Genomic DNA, 18,371 nt, shown 5'->3' with positions numbered 1-18,371 from the left:
ACACACACATACTTTAAAGCAGTTAGGCCTCCAGAACTGCCAATCCAAGCTTTGTCAGTTGGCTTTGCCTATCACATATTTCCCTGAAGTGCAGAAGCCAGCTGGCTCTCAGGGCCAGGACACTCCAGAGAGACTGGAGAGGACGGGTTTGAGAAGGACCAATCACCAAGGAGCGTGGTTGGGGGTGATCGCGACGCGACCTAGGGACAGGGTTGGGCGTAGGGTAAAATATCTGGTCACAACCCTCCCAAACAGACCACAGTAGGGCACGTTGAGAATCTATCTTCCCTCTCCAGTACACGGGTGTGTGTCTGTGTCTTCCTTAGATCGAGGAAGGATGGTTGGCACGGTGCCACTAAAGCTGCGACTCTTTCAGGTCGAACACGGCGCTGTGCTGTACTTTGTAAGCCCGTAAGGGAGACGTGAGCAGGCCGAAAGCCTCGCTTTGGGGTTTTTCCTTCCTTTCCTTCCTGTTTGAGTTCATAATCTTATTTTAGACGGTACGTAATGGTTGTTAAATTACATAATTGTCTGGAGTGTGGCCTGGCCATGAATGCACTGGCTTTATTGGCTCGGCCATACCAAGGAATCTTATACCGAGTTGAAGGCGAAGAGAGAAGAATGAAGGGGGGTGGGGGGGGATTCAAAACGAAAGAAAGGCAGAGGATGTGGTGTTGGGGCGCATGTTCACACCTCCGCCACAGCTGTTTGGTTCCCTGTCTGTAACACATCCTAACACCACCATCATCTCCTCTGTTTCTTCCTCTCAACCCTGCCACCGCCTCCTGTGTACCTCTCAACCCTGGCACCGCCTCCTGTGTGCCTCTAACCCTGCCACCACCTCCTTTGTGCCTCTCAACCCTGCCACTGCCTCCTTTGTGCCTCTAACCCCTGCCGCTGCCTCGTGTGTACCTCTAACCCCTGCCACCGCCTCTCACTTCGTCGCTGCAACCTGTCCCTTTCTCTCTGCATTAGGCCTTCCTTCCTCATGTTATCTGAAGGGGACGGGTTCAGCTGCAGGTCCCTGTCTGGATTCCAGACTCTCGCCAGGTTCTTCATGCTAGCAGCTTGCTAAAGAGCTTTCTCATTAAGCGGACACTATCATTTTCTGCCATGTGTTCTGTCAGTATCTGTCCTCGTAGACAGAAATATGTTGTGGTTATGACAGTGTGTTATTGATAAAACTTGATAGAAAGTCATCTGTTAGAAAGTAATGTCACGGTAGTTGGGATTTTCTTATCTAGAGAATGTGATGGATTGTATGCGTAAGATTTAGTCTTAAAAAAAAAAAAACGATTAGCTGTGTTGATCATTGGTGGTCAAATATTACATGGCAGCTTTACTTTCATTAACCCGGGTTGGCCCTGGCCTTTCACACCCCAGGCCCTGCCTTGCCCTGCTCTGTGGACACACACACACACACACACGGACAGAACACTAGTTATGCAATCACTTTCTGTGTCATTGTCTATAGCTATGCCATGCAGTATTGAACATATTTAGGTTATGTGGGGCCACACGCACACAGACACACACACACATTGGACAGAGATGCCCTCTGGGGGTTAAATATTTCAAAACCTTTTTTTTATAAAATGTTTTTAAACTTTCCAAAAAAATAAAATCAGCAATATTTTTTCAACCTTTTGAAACTTTAAAACAAATATTTTTTCAACCTTTCAAAACTTTTTTTTGTCGCAATCTTTCTTAAATCCTTGTCGCCACCATCCTGCCTGCCGTTTCCATGGCTCCTGCGTTCCCCCTCTTTTGAACCCAGGGTCTTTCCCCCCCCCCCCCCCCCCCCCCCCCCCCCGTTCTTTCTTGTTTCGGTTTTACACTTTTTCCTCCTGGTATCGTGCTTCTCTGGGACATGTCTCACGATGCCTCTCTGTCTTCAGCTTGTCCCTGTATGGTTCTCCTCAGTCCTGGCCCAGTAGGTTCTCCTGACTGGTGTGCTGGGGAACACAAGACATGGGTAGAGAAAGGCGCAACACTCTTAACCTTTTGGTATCTTCTCTCTTCCTCTTTTATTTTTTTTGGCAAAGTGCATAATTTTTCTTTTTTTTTAAAACGTTTTTTTTGCTTAGCTTAGCATGTCTCTCTCTTTGTCTCTCTCTTTGTCTCTCTTTCCCTTCCAGGCCTCTTGAGATAAACCAAGCAGGAAATGTATCTGATAGCTTCCTTAGGAAATTACACCCACTTCCTGTCTGTGTGGCTCCTGCTGAATTTCTGGTCAGGCGCCTCAGGGGGCACCCCCCCCTCCGAGTAGGACCCCAGAGGCTCCTCTAATGGAGGCTAGGGCCTGATGAGAGGGCCAGATAAATGGCAGCACAAACATTAACTAGCCATTAGCCGTTCTGCTATTTTGGGGCAGTGAACTCACAGCAAAGGGCCGGAGATGGGGACAGGACACAGAGCATTGTGTGTGGACCGGGTGTTCTGATACAGGAATGATGTTTGATCTGGCACAATAGAGCAGGTGTGGATTCTGTCCAGAACAGAGAAATGTAAGGAGTGTTTTATTATTGTCTCTCGTTGTGAAAGGTTAATAAATGCTAGAGTTGCAACTCGTTGTGAAAATCTTTTTGGAGTTGCAAAGAACTTCTGTTGGTGTTTTGTATTCTTTTTGGTCCCTTAAAGGAACAATGCGCTAAGTAGCGGTGTTAAACCTTTCGAAGTGTGTGTGGATTTGAGAAGCGTTTCAAGATCTTCCTGGATTCTTCTTCTCTTTCATTCATTGTTCCAAACGAACATGAATGTAAACGATGGACTGACAGATGTTGCCATGGCATTGCAACAGCTGCTGTCCAGTTCCCTTCCACAGGAGCATGGACAATGAAAAAGTGAGGTCACGGATTGGCCACTCAAATACAGCTCCCTCATTGGTTGTGTAAAACGGTTATAAAACATTGCACGTGGTGGGGAGACTGGTATAAGCTGCGGAGCTGTTGTAACAGTGCCTTAACTTAGGAATTATGAAATGATTGGACAGAGACTCAACTCAACTTCATCTAGCCTGGAGTCACATTCTGTAATTTCCTAGAGAGGACATGGACAGTATTGAGCACTCAACTCGTCCCATCCATAAATTCTATAGAGAGTAACACACACTAACAGTGTCTACTCAATGTCAGATCCCACCCTCACCACACGCACACACACACACACACACACACACACACACACACACACACACACACACACACACACACACACACACACACACACATAGGCACAGTCCCCTGCCACACACACTGGCATCACGTACAAAGCCACGTACACTCGATGGCTATCAATAGATTGATGCCAGCTGACACCTAATTAGTGCTGGAATGTCAGGGAGGGAGGAAGAGAAGGGGAGGGGAGGAGGGGGGGGGGGAGTGGGAGGGGACGAGGGAGGGAGTGGGAGGAGGGGAGGGGGGAGGAGGGGAGGAGGGCAGGGGGGAGGAGAGGGGAGGGGGTAGTTACACATCTGCCTCCTCTCCAGGGCTCCTGAGCTTCTGGGCCACGTCTCAATTCTCTAAAACAGCTTGCTTTCCTCCTCCATCCATCTATCCTACCTTCCTTTTTCGCTCCCTCCTTCCCTTCTCCCCTGTGTGCTCTCTCCATCATCCTTCCCTCCCTCTGTCCACCCTCTCTCCATCCTGGCTCCCTCCACCCTCCCTCTCATCTATCCTGACCTCTGGTGCCAGACCGTGGCATCCTCATACCTCTCCCCCCCCTCTTGACCTCTCTCTCCCCTGACCGGAGTATCGCATTCTCAACTCCCCTGTGTTTTTGTACACCCACCCACACACACACACACACCACCACAATAGATTAGCCTTTAGATGGCCTGTTGCTAATGGGAAACCACAGAGGCCTGTTTGTGCTAACTAGCTTAGCAATACAGCTTTTTTGAGAGAGGCGTTCCAGGAAGTCGTTACACGACGACAGCATAAAGCCATGATTGTTTTCTTGTCATTAATACGCTGAAACAGGGTAGAAAGAAAATGGATAAAAAAAAAAAAATACATATATATTTTCACCAGAGAATTATATTTTTCATCTGTACATAACATACCACTGGTTATGGTTGTGTGACCTCGAGGTGTTGAAGTGGTGGGACATGGATTTAGGTGATGATGGTTTGTGGCACTGCCACAGTGGCAGAGTCCACGTCAAGAATCGAAACTACAGTGTGGGGGTGAACCGTGTGTGGTTTAGTACCACCGGTCTTTCTCAGCTCAAGCAGCCCAGGCCTGACCGTGAAGGAGTCTCTTATCTCTTGTTAACCCCTTTCTTCTCCTCCTTCTGTCCAAGTCTGTTTCTCTTTTACAGCTTTCTCCGTGACCTCCTTGACCACGTCAAACACAACTTCTCCCTCACGGGGTTTATTCCCTCACATTCCAGACACGCTCTTTCACTTCCCTGCAGCTTTCACCACACACCTGTACCCCACATCTTCCCCCCAAAAAAGAACACACACAGTAAAAAACTAAAAAGATCTGTCCACAGCAAAGCTTCTGTTTTTCTATTTCTGAGCAGTGGTGAATATATTTGTTGGCTGTGGTTGATTTATGACAGGGTGCTTCCTCAAAGCAGTAACAGGCCCATGGCCTTCAGAGGAGGAGTGAGGCTGGGGCAGGGAGGGCAGAGGCCTCTAACCCCCTCCAACATCTTATTGACCTCAGGAAACGGTTTGAAGCTGGATCCATGAGTCAGGTGCATCATGGGCTCCACCACGCCGATCTTCTCTCTGCTCCGGTGGTGCACGTCCCACAATCAAATATTGATGGCGCCCTGTCTCTCTACCTAGCCCCTCACCCTCCTCCACATACCATTCTCAAGCGTAAATGTTTTAGTATTTCCAGGATGGAGGGAGAACACACAGTCTGCATACAGGATCACGGCTTAATTAGTCGGGAACGTCAAGATTTGTATTTGATCGCAGCAGGTAGTCATTCTCGCTTGCCCACCGGCAAGACCGCTAGGCTGTCTTGCCGGTGGAAAGCAGTCCCTCTGGGTCCTCTCCACATTGAAACTGAGGGTTTTTGCACGTTAGTTTTCCCGTTCGGGAAATAATAAACGTTTGGACTTTTCACCGCGATCCATCGTCCAGCAGCGTAGAGAGAGAGAGAGAGGCCCTCGTTTTCGAAGCGTGAGCGCGGCGCAGATCATGGTCCGTCGGAAGCATGGGAAAGGTTTCCTAGCTTCACCCACTTCTGCACGTGTGTGTGTGTGTGTGTGTGTGTGGGGGGGGGTCAGCCAGGCCTGTGAGGCCATGTCCTGACTGTGGTCTTCCCCTCCTTCCCCCTCTCTGCAGCCGCGTGTGTTGTGGCCTCAGGGGTCCGAGACAACCATGAGCATCATAGGAGCCGAGGACGAGGACTTTGAGAACGACCTGGTGACTGTGAGTGACATCCCTGGACATGGATCTGGGCACCAGCTTTTGGAATGTTGTCACCCAAATATCTCTCCCCTTTTCTGCCTGCCTCGCCCTCTTCTTTCTCTCTCTCTCTCTTCATCTCTCTCTCTTCATCTATCTCTCTTCATCTCTCTCTCTCCATCCCTCTCTCTCCATCCCTCTCTCTCTCTCTCTCTCTCTCTCTCTCTCTCTGTCTCTCTCTCTCTCTTCATCTCTTTCTCTCTCTCTCTTCATCTCTTTCCGTCTCTATGTCTCTCTCTCCATCTCTTTCTCTCTCCATCTCTTTCTGTCTCTCTCCGGAGAGAGATTGCTTGTAAAAAGGGCCAGACAAACACATTTTGATTTGATTTTGACTCTCCATCGCTTTCTGTCTCTCTCCATCTCTTTCTGTCTCTCAATCTCCTCTCTTTCTATCTCTCTCTCCATCCATCTCGGTCTCCCTCCCTCCATCTCTCTCTCTCTATTTCCTCAGACGGTGGATGACCAGTGTAGTCACTTCAACAGCATAGAGTTGGTAAAGACCCGACCGACTCACCTGCTGGTCTTCCTGCAACATGTCATCCTGCAGTTTGACTGTGCCCCTTTGGTAAGAACTACAAGTCCCACAATGCACATGCAAATATGGGGCAGAGGTGCATGTGTGTGCATACTGTGTGTCTGATTGTCTAGTTCACCCCTGTGTGTGTGTGTGTGTGTGTGTGTGTGTGTGTGTGTGTGTGTGTGTGCGCGCAAGTGCATTGTGTGTGTTTGTGCACATGGGTGTAACACAACACGCTTGTGTGGGTGTGCAAGTATTTCCGGGGATTTAAAGCATGCCTGTCTCTCCCTTTACTCTGCATGCAGACAAGGTGACCCAACCAGGTACTGTTACTGCCCCCCCCCCACCCCCACCACCACCCTCTCTCCCACACCACACTAACCTTCAACCACACCGCACCCCGCCCCATTCCCAAACCTTTCCCTCTCATCTTAGGAGTGATTCACTCGCTACGTGACTACTATGTCAACAAACTCACACACACACACACCATCTGAATTCCATCTCTTGTATTCATATCTCTCTCTCTCTCTCCATCTCCCTCTGTCTCTACCTCCCATGATTCCTCCCAGTTGTGTTTCCTTCATGCCGAACTCTTCAAGAACACCAACACCAAAGAGACCAGGAAGCAGTTTGTGGAGTTCTACAACACCTTCCTTGACAAGGGGGCGGTGAGTACACAGACAGGAAGTGACATACTGAATAATGGAGACTGAAAGCCCTGGAAACAATCATGGGTGCATAGCTGTTAAGTGTTTTTGCGGTCAGAGTCAAGGAACAGTCTGGATCCACTAGCCTTATCTGGCTCGTTGAACAAAAAATCAATACCACTGCACAACAATATCATCTTATTTGCTTAGGTAAATGGCAACAATAACATGTCAACCGTAGTAGCAAGCTGATTAAAGTATTATGACAAAAACAATACTACTGTGATATGATTACATCTCAAATACAGTCTGACAATAATCTTCATTCCAGAAGTGTCTAGTAAGGGTGCAGTGCCATGGACAGTCCAGCAGAGACAGCTGGACAGTTATCTTATGTTCAACCTCGACCTAATAATGAGTGCAGTTACCAGAGCACAACACAACCACAAGTACAAACTGCAGGGCAGTTACCAGACCACAACCACAAGTACAAAATGCAGGGAAGGGACAACGGGGATCAAAGAAAGCGATTGTCTTGTAAGTGCTGCTTTCGCCGCCCTTAGGCCGAGCAGAGAAACGGAAGCTAGTCAGAGTGTAGCTTTGAAAGGACAGTCTTGAGAACAGGGCTGGTGGCTCAGCAATAACATTTTGGACTTCCCCTTTCATCCACCCTTGCCCCTGGAAGTGTGTGTTTGGGTAAAAGGCCTTTAGACAAGTGTGTTTTGGGATTGTTGTTTGTGTGTCAACAGTGTTTGTTGATCATGTTGGTGTGGACTGGGACTGCCTGACTCTCCCCCGGGCTTCCCAGCAGCTTGCTGTCTGCCTCACTGTCTCTGTTTACCTCTGTCTATTAGTTTTTTTTTCTCTCGGCCTCTCTCTCGGTTTCTCTCTCTCTTTCTGTCATCTCATCTCCCCCCTCTTCTAATCTCTGGACTCTATCTCTCTCCCTCTGTTTGGCTTGTGTCACTCTCGCTCTCTCTGACCGCCAACTTCCTGCTAGGGTCGTGGGAATGACCTTCAGGAATCAAGCTTTTCTTTATTTCTCTCCCATTCATTCTCTTCCTTTCTTTTGATATGAGCCATTTCACGGTATTTATTGGATTCTTAGAACAGATGCAGTCAGATATGGCTGGCTTTCCGTCTCTCCTGTGATCGAACGTTCTCGTTTTGTGTCGAAGCGACATCTGCTGGCAGTGCCGTGGTACTGCGCTCCCCTCCGTTCCCCGGAGCTTGATTAAATAAGTCTGGTGGTGGTGCAACAAACTGTTGTTCAACTGGAAATGCGCTTCTAACTTGTGCCTCTCTCCATCCCCTCTCTCGCTCCCCCCCCCCCCCCCCCCCCCCTCGTTCTCAGATCCTCCGAGTGTGTGTCCCACAGTCCTTTGAGTTGGGTAAGTCTCACATATGCTCACTCAAACATGGCCGTTACTTTATCTCGCTGCGCCATGATTTCACGCCTCGATCTAGAATGTGATCTGGACTCCTGGATCCAGTTTGTTCAGGCGACATCCCCACACAGTCTGTTCCTGTTGACATCGCCAAACTATACGCGTATCGGCTCCATCTGGTCTTCCTCCTGAATGTGTCCCCTCTATCTCTGAATGTCCCCCCCCCCTCCTCTCGTTTCCCCCCCCGCCTTCCTTCCCAGATCGTACGCGTCCTGACCTGTTGCCTGAGGATCAGCAGAGAAGGTTTGCCCAGGAGATCCAGTCCCTGCAGGTCACTGAGGTTCTGCGTCAGCTGGAAGACTTTCGGTGAGAGACCATCAACCCTGACCCACTGTGAACCACCGTGAACCCTGACCCTGACCACCCTGACCAGCCCAACCGTCTCCATGACCTCCCTGACCATCCCCATCCCTGACCAACCAAATCTGACCAGCAAATAACTAACCTAAACCAGCTACCCCTCTAACTACAGAGCAGCCAACTGGATCTATTCCTCAGGCCCCAGACCAGGGTGTGTTATTGACGATCATGATCACCTGAGTGTGAACTCAGATGGCTAGGTCTGTCTGCAGAGTACACCTGTGTCTGTCTGCAGAGTACACCTGTGTCTGTCTGCAGAGTACACCTGTGTCTGTCTGCAGAGTACACCTGTGTCTGTCTGCAGAGTACACCTGTGTCTGTCTGCAGAGTACGCCTGTGTCTGTCTGCAGAGTATGCCTGTGTCTGTCTGCAGAGTACACCTGTGTCTGTCTGCAGAGTACGCCTGTGTCTGTCTGCAGAGTACGCCTGTGTCTGTCTGCAGAGTACAACTGTGTCTGTCTGCAGAGTACACCTGTGTCTGTCTGCAGAGTACACCTGTGTCTGTCTGCAGAGTACACCTGTGTCTGTCTGCAGAGTACACCTACATTTACATTTAACATACGCTTTTATCCAAAACGACTTCCAAGAGAGAGCTTTACAAAGTGCATTGGTCACTGATAATAACAACAAGATAGCCCCGAAGCATTGCGGGTAGCCAAAACAAGAAGCACACATGGTGAACAATCAAAAAATAAGTGCCAAAGGGAAAAACCATAAGAGCATGTATTTAAGCAAGTTACTATTAAACAACATGAATATCTAAGTGCAAGTGTACCTGTAGAAAAAGCAAGCAACAGTAAAAATAAAAATAAGACTAACTAAAATAGAATATTTCACAGCGAATACAACAGTTTAAATCAGTTACCACTAACCAACAAGAGCAACAAATCTCTAAGCAAGAGTCATTGTGATCCTTGAGGAAACACCTGTGTCTGTCTGCTTTGCTGTGTGATGGATCAATCACAACTGAATGTGACCGAGCAGTGTCTTCAACCACCTAACCTGTTATGTATGCTTTGTGTTTGACATTCAGGGAATGTCTTATCCAGAGTGACTTAAAGTATGTACAGTAAGTACAGGGACATTCCCTGAATGTCAAAGACAAAGCATACATAACAGGTTAGGTGGTTGAAGACACTGCCCGGTAGTCATTTAGCAGACACTCTTATCCAGAGCAACTTACAGTAAGTACAGGGACATTCCCCCCCCCCCCGAGGCAAGTAGGGTGAAGTGTCTTGCCCAAGGACACAACGTCATTTTGGCACGGCCAGGAATCGAGCCTGCAACCTTCTGACTAATAGCCTGACTCCGTAACCGCTCAGCCACCTGACTCCCTGTTTGTGTGTGTCTTTTTGTGTCCTCCCATCTACCCCCCCCCCCCGCCCCCGCCCCCGCCCCCCGCCGTGCAGGCAGAAGCGGATGATGGGCATGACCCCCAACGAGCAGGAGCTGGTGGAGGTGGAGTCCCACTACCCGACCGACCGCGTTCCCATGGAGATGAAGGAGAAGGCCGTGGCTGAGAACCTGCTGGACAGGATGTCCGAGCTCCAGTGAGTCTTCCGGAAACCAGCCGCTCAGACTTTTACCCTAACTATGAAGGCCTTTACCAGCTGCCAGTGTCGGAAAAGTTGAAGATCCTGTATATACGAATGAAACGAGGTTCAGCATTCTTTGTGTGCAAAGAGAGGCCAACCCCCAAATGTGAACTCTTTCCGTGCTACGCGGTTCCGGTAGCAAAAGCTGCTTTGCGCGCGAGCTGCAGGCTGCACACTAGGAAGCCTAGATCTCTTATTTACTCGGTTTGTGTACTCCGCTGTAGAATCCCAGTTTCACACCTCAGTCTTACAGAACCAAAGGATGTCTTACCCCCATAGTCACCTCGGAGATTTGACGCGTTAAGCAGCATCCGAACATCTCCTGGAGTTTCCCCATAGGAGCTGCTAAGAAGCCACTGAATCCAATATGGGGCATTAGGCCTGGTGTGATGTGTTAGAGATGGGGCAGGACTAGGTGGTCAGACATGGTAGATGCCTCAGGCTGACGGGAGAGGAAGAGTTCAGTTGTATGGCGTGCATCAGACACCACCAAGACTAACCGGAGGGAGGGGGCGAGGAAGAGGAACAAAAAGCCGGACGTGGAGACGATGGAGTCGGCATTGCCACTTTGGCAGGAAGGCCTCTCCAACCCCCTTCTGTCACTCGCCCCCCCCCTCCCCCCGCCACTGGCACAGGGCCAAGCGGGGGGAGGGGGAGGGAGCACCCGGGAGAGGAGAGGGCGAGTGTTATTGATGCAGTCTGTCCACTGGAGACTGAGAGGGGGAGGGAAGTAGAGGGGGAAATGGAGGTAGAGAGACTGGGAAGTTAATGTAGCACTGACCCACTGGCCAGACACAATGCATTAGCACTACGACAAACAGACCGGGGAGAGAGAGAGGGCAGACTGTCATGATCCTTTTAGAGGGAGAGAAGATGGGAGAGAGAGAGAGAGAGAGAGAGAGAGAGGGCGACAAAGGGAAAGAGGATACGCCCGGCGCAGAGACAGAACCTAAAGGCCTGATAACAGACTCCATCAGGAGCATCATCAAACACTACATTGAAGTATCAGTGTCTCTCGTCTCCCTGTCGTCACACAGGGACAAAAGAGTCATTCAGACGTGCCGTTTCACCCACAATCCTCTCTCTGTTCCTCCAAACCCCTGCTTCCTCGCTCTCACACGCTCGATCGTCCCCTGCTCCCCCACGCTCTCTCAACACAACTCGGTGACCTCACCTCCTCTGCCTCCTAATTGGTTGCACGGTCAGCAGATTGGGGGGTTCAGACCCTGTGATTGGCTAGTTGTGGGGAATCCCAGGGAAATCCCTCCCAGGCTACAGTATAGGAACACAGACAGGTCGTATTTCCTCCGTCTTGCCTGCTTATTGTATCAGACAGAACCAGTTAAATACCCATGTCTGTTAGTTTCTGAGCTTTGTTTGAGACTCATTCGCCCTGCAGACAAATGACAGAAGTTTCCTCTTAGCTGAAGATCGTCTTTGGAAGATTGAGCCTCAGAAGATTCGGTTTTAAAGAATTGGCGAGAATTAAAGAGAATTGTTAAATTGTTATTTAATTAAGTACTTTTGCGAAGTAATTTTCATTGTTAGTTTAGAGGGGTTCCTTTTATTATAATTGTGTTTTTTTGGGGGGGGGGTTCACAAATATCAGAATATGCTTAAAACCATCAATTCTGAACTCATTATTGCTGCAGTCAGATTAGAGCAGGAAAAACGGTGTCGCTTTCGATTCCATCGTCCCAAAAGTTCACAGTTCGGCATCAGACAAAAGAGAGGGCAAAATGCTACTTAAAAAACCAAGCCGGTGAGTCCTGGAGTTTTGTGTGCGCCTGGTAAGGTGCATCTCGTCCCCCTCTAACATCTCTCTCTTGTTCTTTCCTTCACAGACCCACCATAGTCTCGGACGAGGAGAAATGGTGAGTTGTGTTGATGTTGTCCAACTCTCTGTTTACACAAGTACAGTTTGTTTACATCATGCTGCATCTGAAGCATGTGTCTGCTTTAGTCATGCGGTCGATCTGTTCTGCAGATCAAGTTCAAGTTTAGCAAGTTGGAAAACAAGTCGATTTCTAGACGAGTTGAAGTTGTATCACTGTAACAGATGAGCTGTGCTGTAGCAAGAGGTTAAAGCAACAATTGTTTCCCACGAGTAGCCTATACGGGTAACAGAATCTTCTGTGATTTAATAAATGTTGTTCTTCTGTTCCAGCGCTGCCATCTTCGGAGCGGTGGCTTTCTACATGAAGCACCTGGGAGTGAAGACCAGGGCAGCGGACAGCAAGAAGTCCAGGGGCTTCTTCAGGAGACCCCTGGTGGGGAAGGTAAGACCGCTACGTCACCTTCCTTCCGGCCCAGAGCCTCCTCACCTCACTCAGCAGCAGCGGTGGCGTAGCGAGATCACGTCCAGATATTTTGGGGGCACATTTGATCTCAGCCTCAAGCCCAACTGCTTTTGCCTTTATGTATTCTTAAAAAATGATTGTTATGGATTATTTTTGCGTTCACTTTTAAACTTTGGTTTTGTGTCCGACTCCCTCCCTCCCTCCAGAACAAGAAAGAAGACAATCCCAATCCCAAACCCAAGCAGAGTTTCACTAAAGTCCTCCATGCCGCCGGAGGTTGGATCGCGGGCAGCAGTACGTGTCTCTCCCCCCCCCCCACCCCCTCCATGTCAAACACACCCCAGCCCGGCCCCAAAGACAGACAGATCCATGCATTGGGGGGGGGGGGTTTCTGAGCGGCACACGCTATGGTTACCATCTAAACAGAGAGCGTTGTTAAGGTTGACCGCATGCAGCGGCAAACCACAGAGCCATTCTTTAGCCTCATAGGAACGAAGAAGATTAGAGTATGTCCTAATATTATTTGATATTCCATCTGGACGAGAATAATGCACTGTCATGTGTTGATATAAATATATATAGTTTTGCTCAAGCAAGATGATTAAGCTGTGAATTGCTGTACATCCAGGTTATTATAGGAATTTAAATAGTATGTTGTCTTGCCCCCTTTGTCTTTCAGCTGAGGGCAAAGTGCCTAAAGTGGAAGTTGAAGGTACCGTCTACTATGTCCACCCCTGTATCTCTAGAATGGTCTCATCCGTACTAATCTATACTTATGCATGTCTGCATGTACCAAATCAAACCTGGGGGAGGATCCAGCGGGGGCGTTGTTAACTGGTTGGACTAGATTAGAACAGTAGGGGTAGATTCTGTGACATTGTTTGTAATCACTGGTGTTATAGTGGAAGATCAACTGACCCTGACCAAGAAATACACCAAGCACACTGGTCAGGGCCCGTTTGTCCTGAAGGTTGTGGATGTAGCACCAAACTAACCACTCTCACTCAGACACCTGATTGCCCTTTACTCATCTTGGCCGAGTTTCCCAGATTCGTTAAGAAGCTCTTAACGCTAAGAGCTTCTTAGGAGCATTCAAAGAGCGTTCTAGAGCGTTCTTAGAACGTTCCTAAGAAGCTCTGAGCGTTAAGAGCTTCTTAACGAATCTGGGAAACTCGGCCCTTACCTGTCTGTCTGTGTCTCTGTCTGCCTGGTTGATAACACTGTTTCCCAACCGCCCTGCAAATGGTCTTACCAAAGTCTGTTGTTGAATTCTCTCTCTCTCTTTTTGTTTCCCTCTCTCCCTCGCTGTCTCTCGCCCCTAGTGGACAAGGATAAAATGTCTCAGGAGAGGAAAGGTTCGAGCGGGCCTGCCCTGCCGCGAGGCTCCGTCCTGGAAACCACCTTTCTCCCCCACAGGAAACCCGGCTCCTCCGGGAGCTCCGCCTCCCAGCCCGGCGCCGAGCAACCAGACGGACCAACTGTCATCAGCGTGACCTCCAGCCCGGACTCCGCCCACAGCGAATTGGGTAAAGCCAATTGGCTGGCGGGATTGGCCAATCAGTATTGTGGAGGGGAAAGAAAACATTGGTCGATAGAATGAGGCTCTTGAGCATCTTTGATCTTGTTGGTAGTTACAGGCATGATTAGAGTTTAGGGATGGTTAGTGGATAAAAAAAAAACAGATATTAGGGGTGGGAATCTTTTGGTGCTTCACAATTCGATTCGAATCAGGTCTTGGAGTCACGATTCCATTAAAAATCGATTCACGATTAGAGATGAGCTTCTGTACAAATCGTAACCTTCTGCCCATTTCTCCGCTCCACCAAGGTGTCCCTACAAGTCGGTCTGACCCCCTGTCTGTGTCCGAAGGGGGAGACATCTCCCCCGCCGGCCTGGGTGGGGGTCTGTCCATCTGGGAGCCCCCCTCAGCCAATGACATGGCCCTGGAGGAGAGCCTGGAAAAGGACAGGTGAGGACCAGATGGAGAGGGAGGGAGGGAGGGCACAGAAGTTGAAAGAGGAGGAGAAGGAAAGAAATAAAGAATGGAGGAGGGGTTTCAAGAGAGAGAGGTATTCTTCACCAGGATAAAGAGGAAATGAGAAGGGAAGGAATGCTTGTAAAAGTACCCAGACAGACATATCTCTGAGATCATTGAGGTGTAGCTCAGCCATGAACTCGTGTCCACACCAAGACTGAGGGAGCGTGGTAAAACTCCCGTATCAGTCCAGCATTAGGGTAGGCAGCGTCCATGCTAAGACTGAGGGAGCGTGGTAAAACTCCTGTATCAGTCCAGCATTAGGGTAGGCAGCGTCCATGCTAAGACTGAGGGAGCGTGGTAAAACTCCCGTATCAGTTCAGCATTAGGGTAGGCAGCGTCCATGCTAAGACTGAGGGAGCGTGGTAAAACTCCCGTATCAGTCCAGCATTAAGGTAGGCAGCGTCCATGCTAAGACTGAGGGAGCGTGATAAAACTCCCGTGTCAGTCCAGCATTAGGGTAGGCAGCGTCCATGCTAAGACTGAGGGAGCGTGGTAATTTCGCTCGGTGGTCTGTCCCTGCTGTGTGCAAGCTGCCGCTGCCGCCCGCATACTCAGCCAACACCCAAACGGACCTGCAAACATGCCGGAATCCAGTCGTCCCTTCCAACATACCCCCCCCCCCCCCCCCCCGCCCCCGTTCAACCCCCCCTCCCCTGCCCCTCCCTTTGCTTGTTTTGCTACCCTCTTTCCTTCGCAATTTATTTCTGTCCATTCCTGCCCGTGTCTTCGTTTTTCAGCTCATTATCACAGTCCATTCTCTTCATCATTACATCGACCACGATAATGACGATGCTAGTTTAATCCTCTTGGGATTTTACTGGAGCTACGAGTCGGTGTGTGTACACACACACACACACACACACATACACACACCAGGCGGGGAAAGCCCCTCCTCTCCTGTCTGTCGTTCCGTGGTTACGTGATGCATGTCTCCTGTTTTTGCCCCCTCCAGCTCATTTGCATGTCGCCCCTAGCAACTTCAGCTTGTCTTCAGTTGCGCAGGTGTTTCTCGTGTTTTGACAGGCGCATTGGACGTCTGGTAAACCTGTCGTGGTTTCCGTCGAGGGGAATCTCCCAGTCAGTGTGCTTTTTATACCCGTCTGTGAGCCGCCGTGCCTTTTGTGCTGTTTCTGAGGGGCACTTGATCGAAGGGGGAGACATCTCCCCCGCGGGCCTGGGTGGGGGTCTCTCCCGGGGGGGGGGGGGGGGGGGGGGGGGGGGGGTGGTTTGGGAGCCATTAGCACTCGAGTACCCCCCTCCTCACCCCCAGCTTCCCCTCCTCAAGCAATTGGAACACTGATTCCATGTCCAGGACCTTCCTCCATCTGTCGGTTAGCGCTTGCTGCTTGTGTTGTCCCAAGCTGTTACCGTCTGGCGCGTTGCCTTTTTGTCACCCGATTCATGTCTTGGAGGGCGTAAACATGGTGCTAGGTAGGGCCCCTGTGGTCGTATGGTGTGCACAGGGATGTGAAGGTTGTGAGTTTTTTTGTGGTGAAGCTTTTGAAGGCAGTGTGGTTGTGTGTTGGTGTACAGCTGTGAAAGTTTGATGTGTGTGTGTGTGTGTGGTGGTGTAACTGTGTGTTGTCCGGTGTTTTTACAGACGCAAGACAAGGTGGGTCACTGCTCCATGAGACAGCCTGGGACAGATGTCAGGCCAGACACTGATCTGAAACACACACACACACACACATGCATATTTACACACACTGCATGGATAAGTATCATTCATCTCTGCAGCTTGGTTTTGAAGTGTGCGGGCTGTGGGAGTAGAGAGCCGTAGACCTGCTGCATTGTCGGCATGAGAGCTCGAACACACTGCATGTCTAAGGGGTTGTCCGACCCCCCCCGGTTGGGAAATGTCTGGAACTGAAGGGGGCATAGGGTCACATGGCCCCTGTCAGTCTGTGTGAGAGATCAAAGATCTGATCTGCTCCATTCACCATAGGTTGCCTTTTCAGAGCACTGGGACACCTGTTTATAAATGACTCGTCTCTTCACTGTACACATTCAGACGGGCTTCCAGTATGTCTTAACAGAGGGTTTTTTACTAACGGGTTCATCTGGGACTACATGACTGTCTCTAACCTGGTTCTGTCACCTTTTCCATGCTCCTCTTTCATTCTCTCTTTTCACACGTCTTCCCTCCTCTTGTCGTTCCCTCGTTCTTCTCGTTTTGGTCACTCCTTGTCCTCGGTCTTTGGATTTCACACTTCCTCTCTCTCTCTCTCTCTCTCTCTCTCTCTCACTCTCTCGCTCTCTCGCGCTCTCTCTCGCGCTCTCTCTCGCGCTCTCTCTTGCGCTCTCTCTCTCGCTCTGTCTCTGTCTCTCGCTCTCTCGCGCTCTCTCTCTCGCTCTCTCTCTCTCTCTCCCCCCCACCCACCCCATCTCTGTCGTTACTTTGTCTCCCCCTGTCCTCCCCTGCTCCCTGCACTGTCTTTTCCCCTCCCTACCTCCACGTTCTACCCTCCCCCCCCCTCTCCCCCCCCCCCACCTTATTCCCCCCCTCCCCAGGAAAGTGTTGCGCAGTGAGAGCGCGCGGGTGGACCGCCATTCCTCCCGTCGTCGTGGCTCCTCCCGGGCCAAACAACCTCGTTCCCGTAGCGACGTGGACCTGCAAGCCGCCGCCACGGCGATGCATCCCGCCCCACCCTCCCCCAAGCACCACTTCTTGTAAGGCAGCCACCCCCCTCTTCCCCCCACCACCACCATCTGCATCGTGGTGAAAGGAGGGGCACACAGCAGGGACGGACAGACAGACAAATGAGATGACTGACCCGTTGTCTAACTGTCTCACTGACCGGCTGACTCGTTGTTTCATTGACTGACTGACTGACTGACTGACTGACACCGTACTGGCCTACTCTAAAACCGTCTGTCCTCAAACCTCCCAGTCTGAGTAAAAGTGAATAGAGTTCACTATACCTAGACTGACCCCCCGACCCTCCCTTCCCCTAAGGTTGGACTTAGTCATTTTCTGACAGTTAGTCAGAAAAGAAAGGACAAGTTACTTAACCCGGATGAAGACAAAAACATCCCTCAGCCGATCATGTATAATGATATTTAATGTTTCATATTCATTTCCATCAAGACTACAATTTTCAAATGCCTCTCCTGTGCAACTTCCTTCCCTCCCCCTCCATCTGCTGCTCCTCCGCTCCCCCCCCCCCCCCCCCCCCCCTCAGTTTTGACGTGCCGTCCCCCGACAGCGCTCTGCCTGGCCCCTCCCCAACAGGCCCCGCCCCCCAGCAGGAGGAGGTGGAGCCACGCCTCCTGGAGCTGGAGCAGGACCCCCCCAACTGGAGGGAGCTGGCCCCCGCTGACACCCTCTCACGACTCAGCAAGAAGGAGACCAAGAGACAGGAAGTCATCAATGGTGAGGAGGGAGGGGGGGGGGGAGGGAAAAGGGGGAGGAGGGAGGAGGGGAAAAGGGGGAGGAGGAATGGGGAGGGGGAGGAGGAAGGGAAAAAGGGGAGGAGGGAGGGAAACGGGCGAGGAGGGAGGAAGAAGGGAAAAGGGCGAGGAGGGAGGAGGAAGGGAAAAGGGCGAGGAGGGAGGAGGAAGGGAAAAGGGCGAGGAGGAAGGGAAAAGGGCGAGGAGGAAGGAAGAAGGGAAAAGGGCGAGGAGGGAGGAGGAAGGGAAAAGGGCGAGGAGGGAGGAAGAAGGGAAAAGGGCGAGGAGGGAGGAGGAAGGGAAAAGGGCGAGGAGGAAGGGCTCACCCCTCTCCTCTTATGTTGCCTCCCCAGAGCTTTACGTGACGGAGCACGCCCACGTGCGCATGCTGAGCGTTCTCCAGATGGTGTTCTCCAGGCCTCTGGAGAGAGAGAACATCATGACGTCCACAGAGCTGGCCACCATCTTCCCCAACCTGGACGAGATCATAGAGATGCACTGTGAGTGCCCTCTCGGTCGAGGGACCACCCTTTGGAATGGCCAACCAGAAGATAATAGGACCTAAGTTCAGTTTTATTAGCCAATAGGTCAGGTGAGGTCTAAGTGATGTGTGTGTGTGTTATGCATCCAGATGCCTTTTATGAG

General features: G+C 50.5%; 1 protein-coding gene across 6 annotated transcripts in view; it reads left to right on the top strand.

The window, feature by feature from the left end:
- Window positions 1–18,371, top strand: part of arhgef1b (Rho guanine nucleotide exchange factor (GEF) 1b) — a 29,870-nt gene that overhangs the window by 3,655 nt on the left and 7,844 nt on the right. For 2 of the 6 annotated variants that reach the window (XM_047040226.1, XM_047040234.1), the window contains 17 exons: window positions 5,306–5,392; window positions 5,880–5,993; window positions 6,518–6,616; window positions 7,950–7,986; window positions 8,244–8,349; window positions 9,813–9,953; window positions 11,843–11,872; window positions 12,166–12,277; window positions 12,505–12,592; window positions 12,978–13,010; window positions 13,621–13,824; window positions 14,126–14,267; window positions 15,937–15,948; window positions 16,848–17,006; window positions 17,519–17,709; window positions 18,080–18,226; window positions 18,358–18,371. The exon at window positions 18,358–18,371 is cut by the window's right edge and continues 69 nt beyond it. In XM_047040226.1, the coding sequence (XP_046896182.1) occupies window positions 5,342–5,392; window positions 5,880–5,993; window positions 6,518–6,616; window positions 7,950–7,986; window positions 8,244–8,349; window positions 9,813–9,953; window positions 11,843–11,872; window positions 12,166–12,277; window positions 12,505–12,592; window positions 12,978–13,010; window positions 13,621–13,824; window positions 14,126–14,267; window positions 15,937–15,948; window positions 16,848–17,006; window positions 17,519–17,709; window positions 18,080–18,226; window positions 18,358–18,371 (1,680 nt within the window). In that variant the 5' untranslated portion in view covers window positions 5,306–5,341. Of the gene's footprint in view, window positions 1–2,342; window positions 2,508–5,305; window positions 5,393–5,879; window positions 5,994–6,517; window positions 6,617–7,949; window positions 7,987–8,243; window positions 8,350–9,812; window positions 9,954–11,842; window positions 11,873–12,165; window positions 12,278–12,504; window positions 12,593–12,977; window positions 13,011–13,620; window positions 13,825–14,125; window positions 14,268–15,936; window positions 15,949–16,847; window positions 17,007–17,518; window positions 17,710–18,079; window positions 18,227–18,357 lie in introns of those variants that run through there. The other 4 variants (XM_047040243.1, XM_047040260.1, XM_047040251.1 and 1 more) reach the window with 4 other exon arrangements.

Source organism: Hypomesus transpacificus, chromosome 2, assembly GCF_021917145.1.
Source record: "Hypomesus transpacificus isolate Combined female chromosome 2, fHypTra1, whole genome shotgun sequence".
Taxonomy (NCBI): domain Eukaryota; kingdom Metazoa; phylum Chordata; class Actinopteri; order Osmeriformes; family Osmeridae; genus Hypomesus; species Hypomesus transpacificus.
The sequence above is the reverse complement of the archived record's forward strand: the minus strand, read 5'-3'. Positions and strand labels throughout refer to the sequence as shown.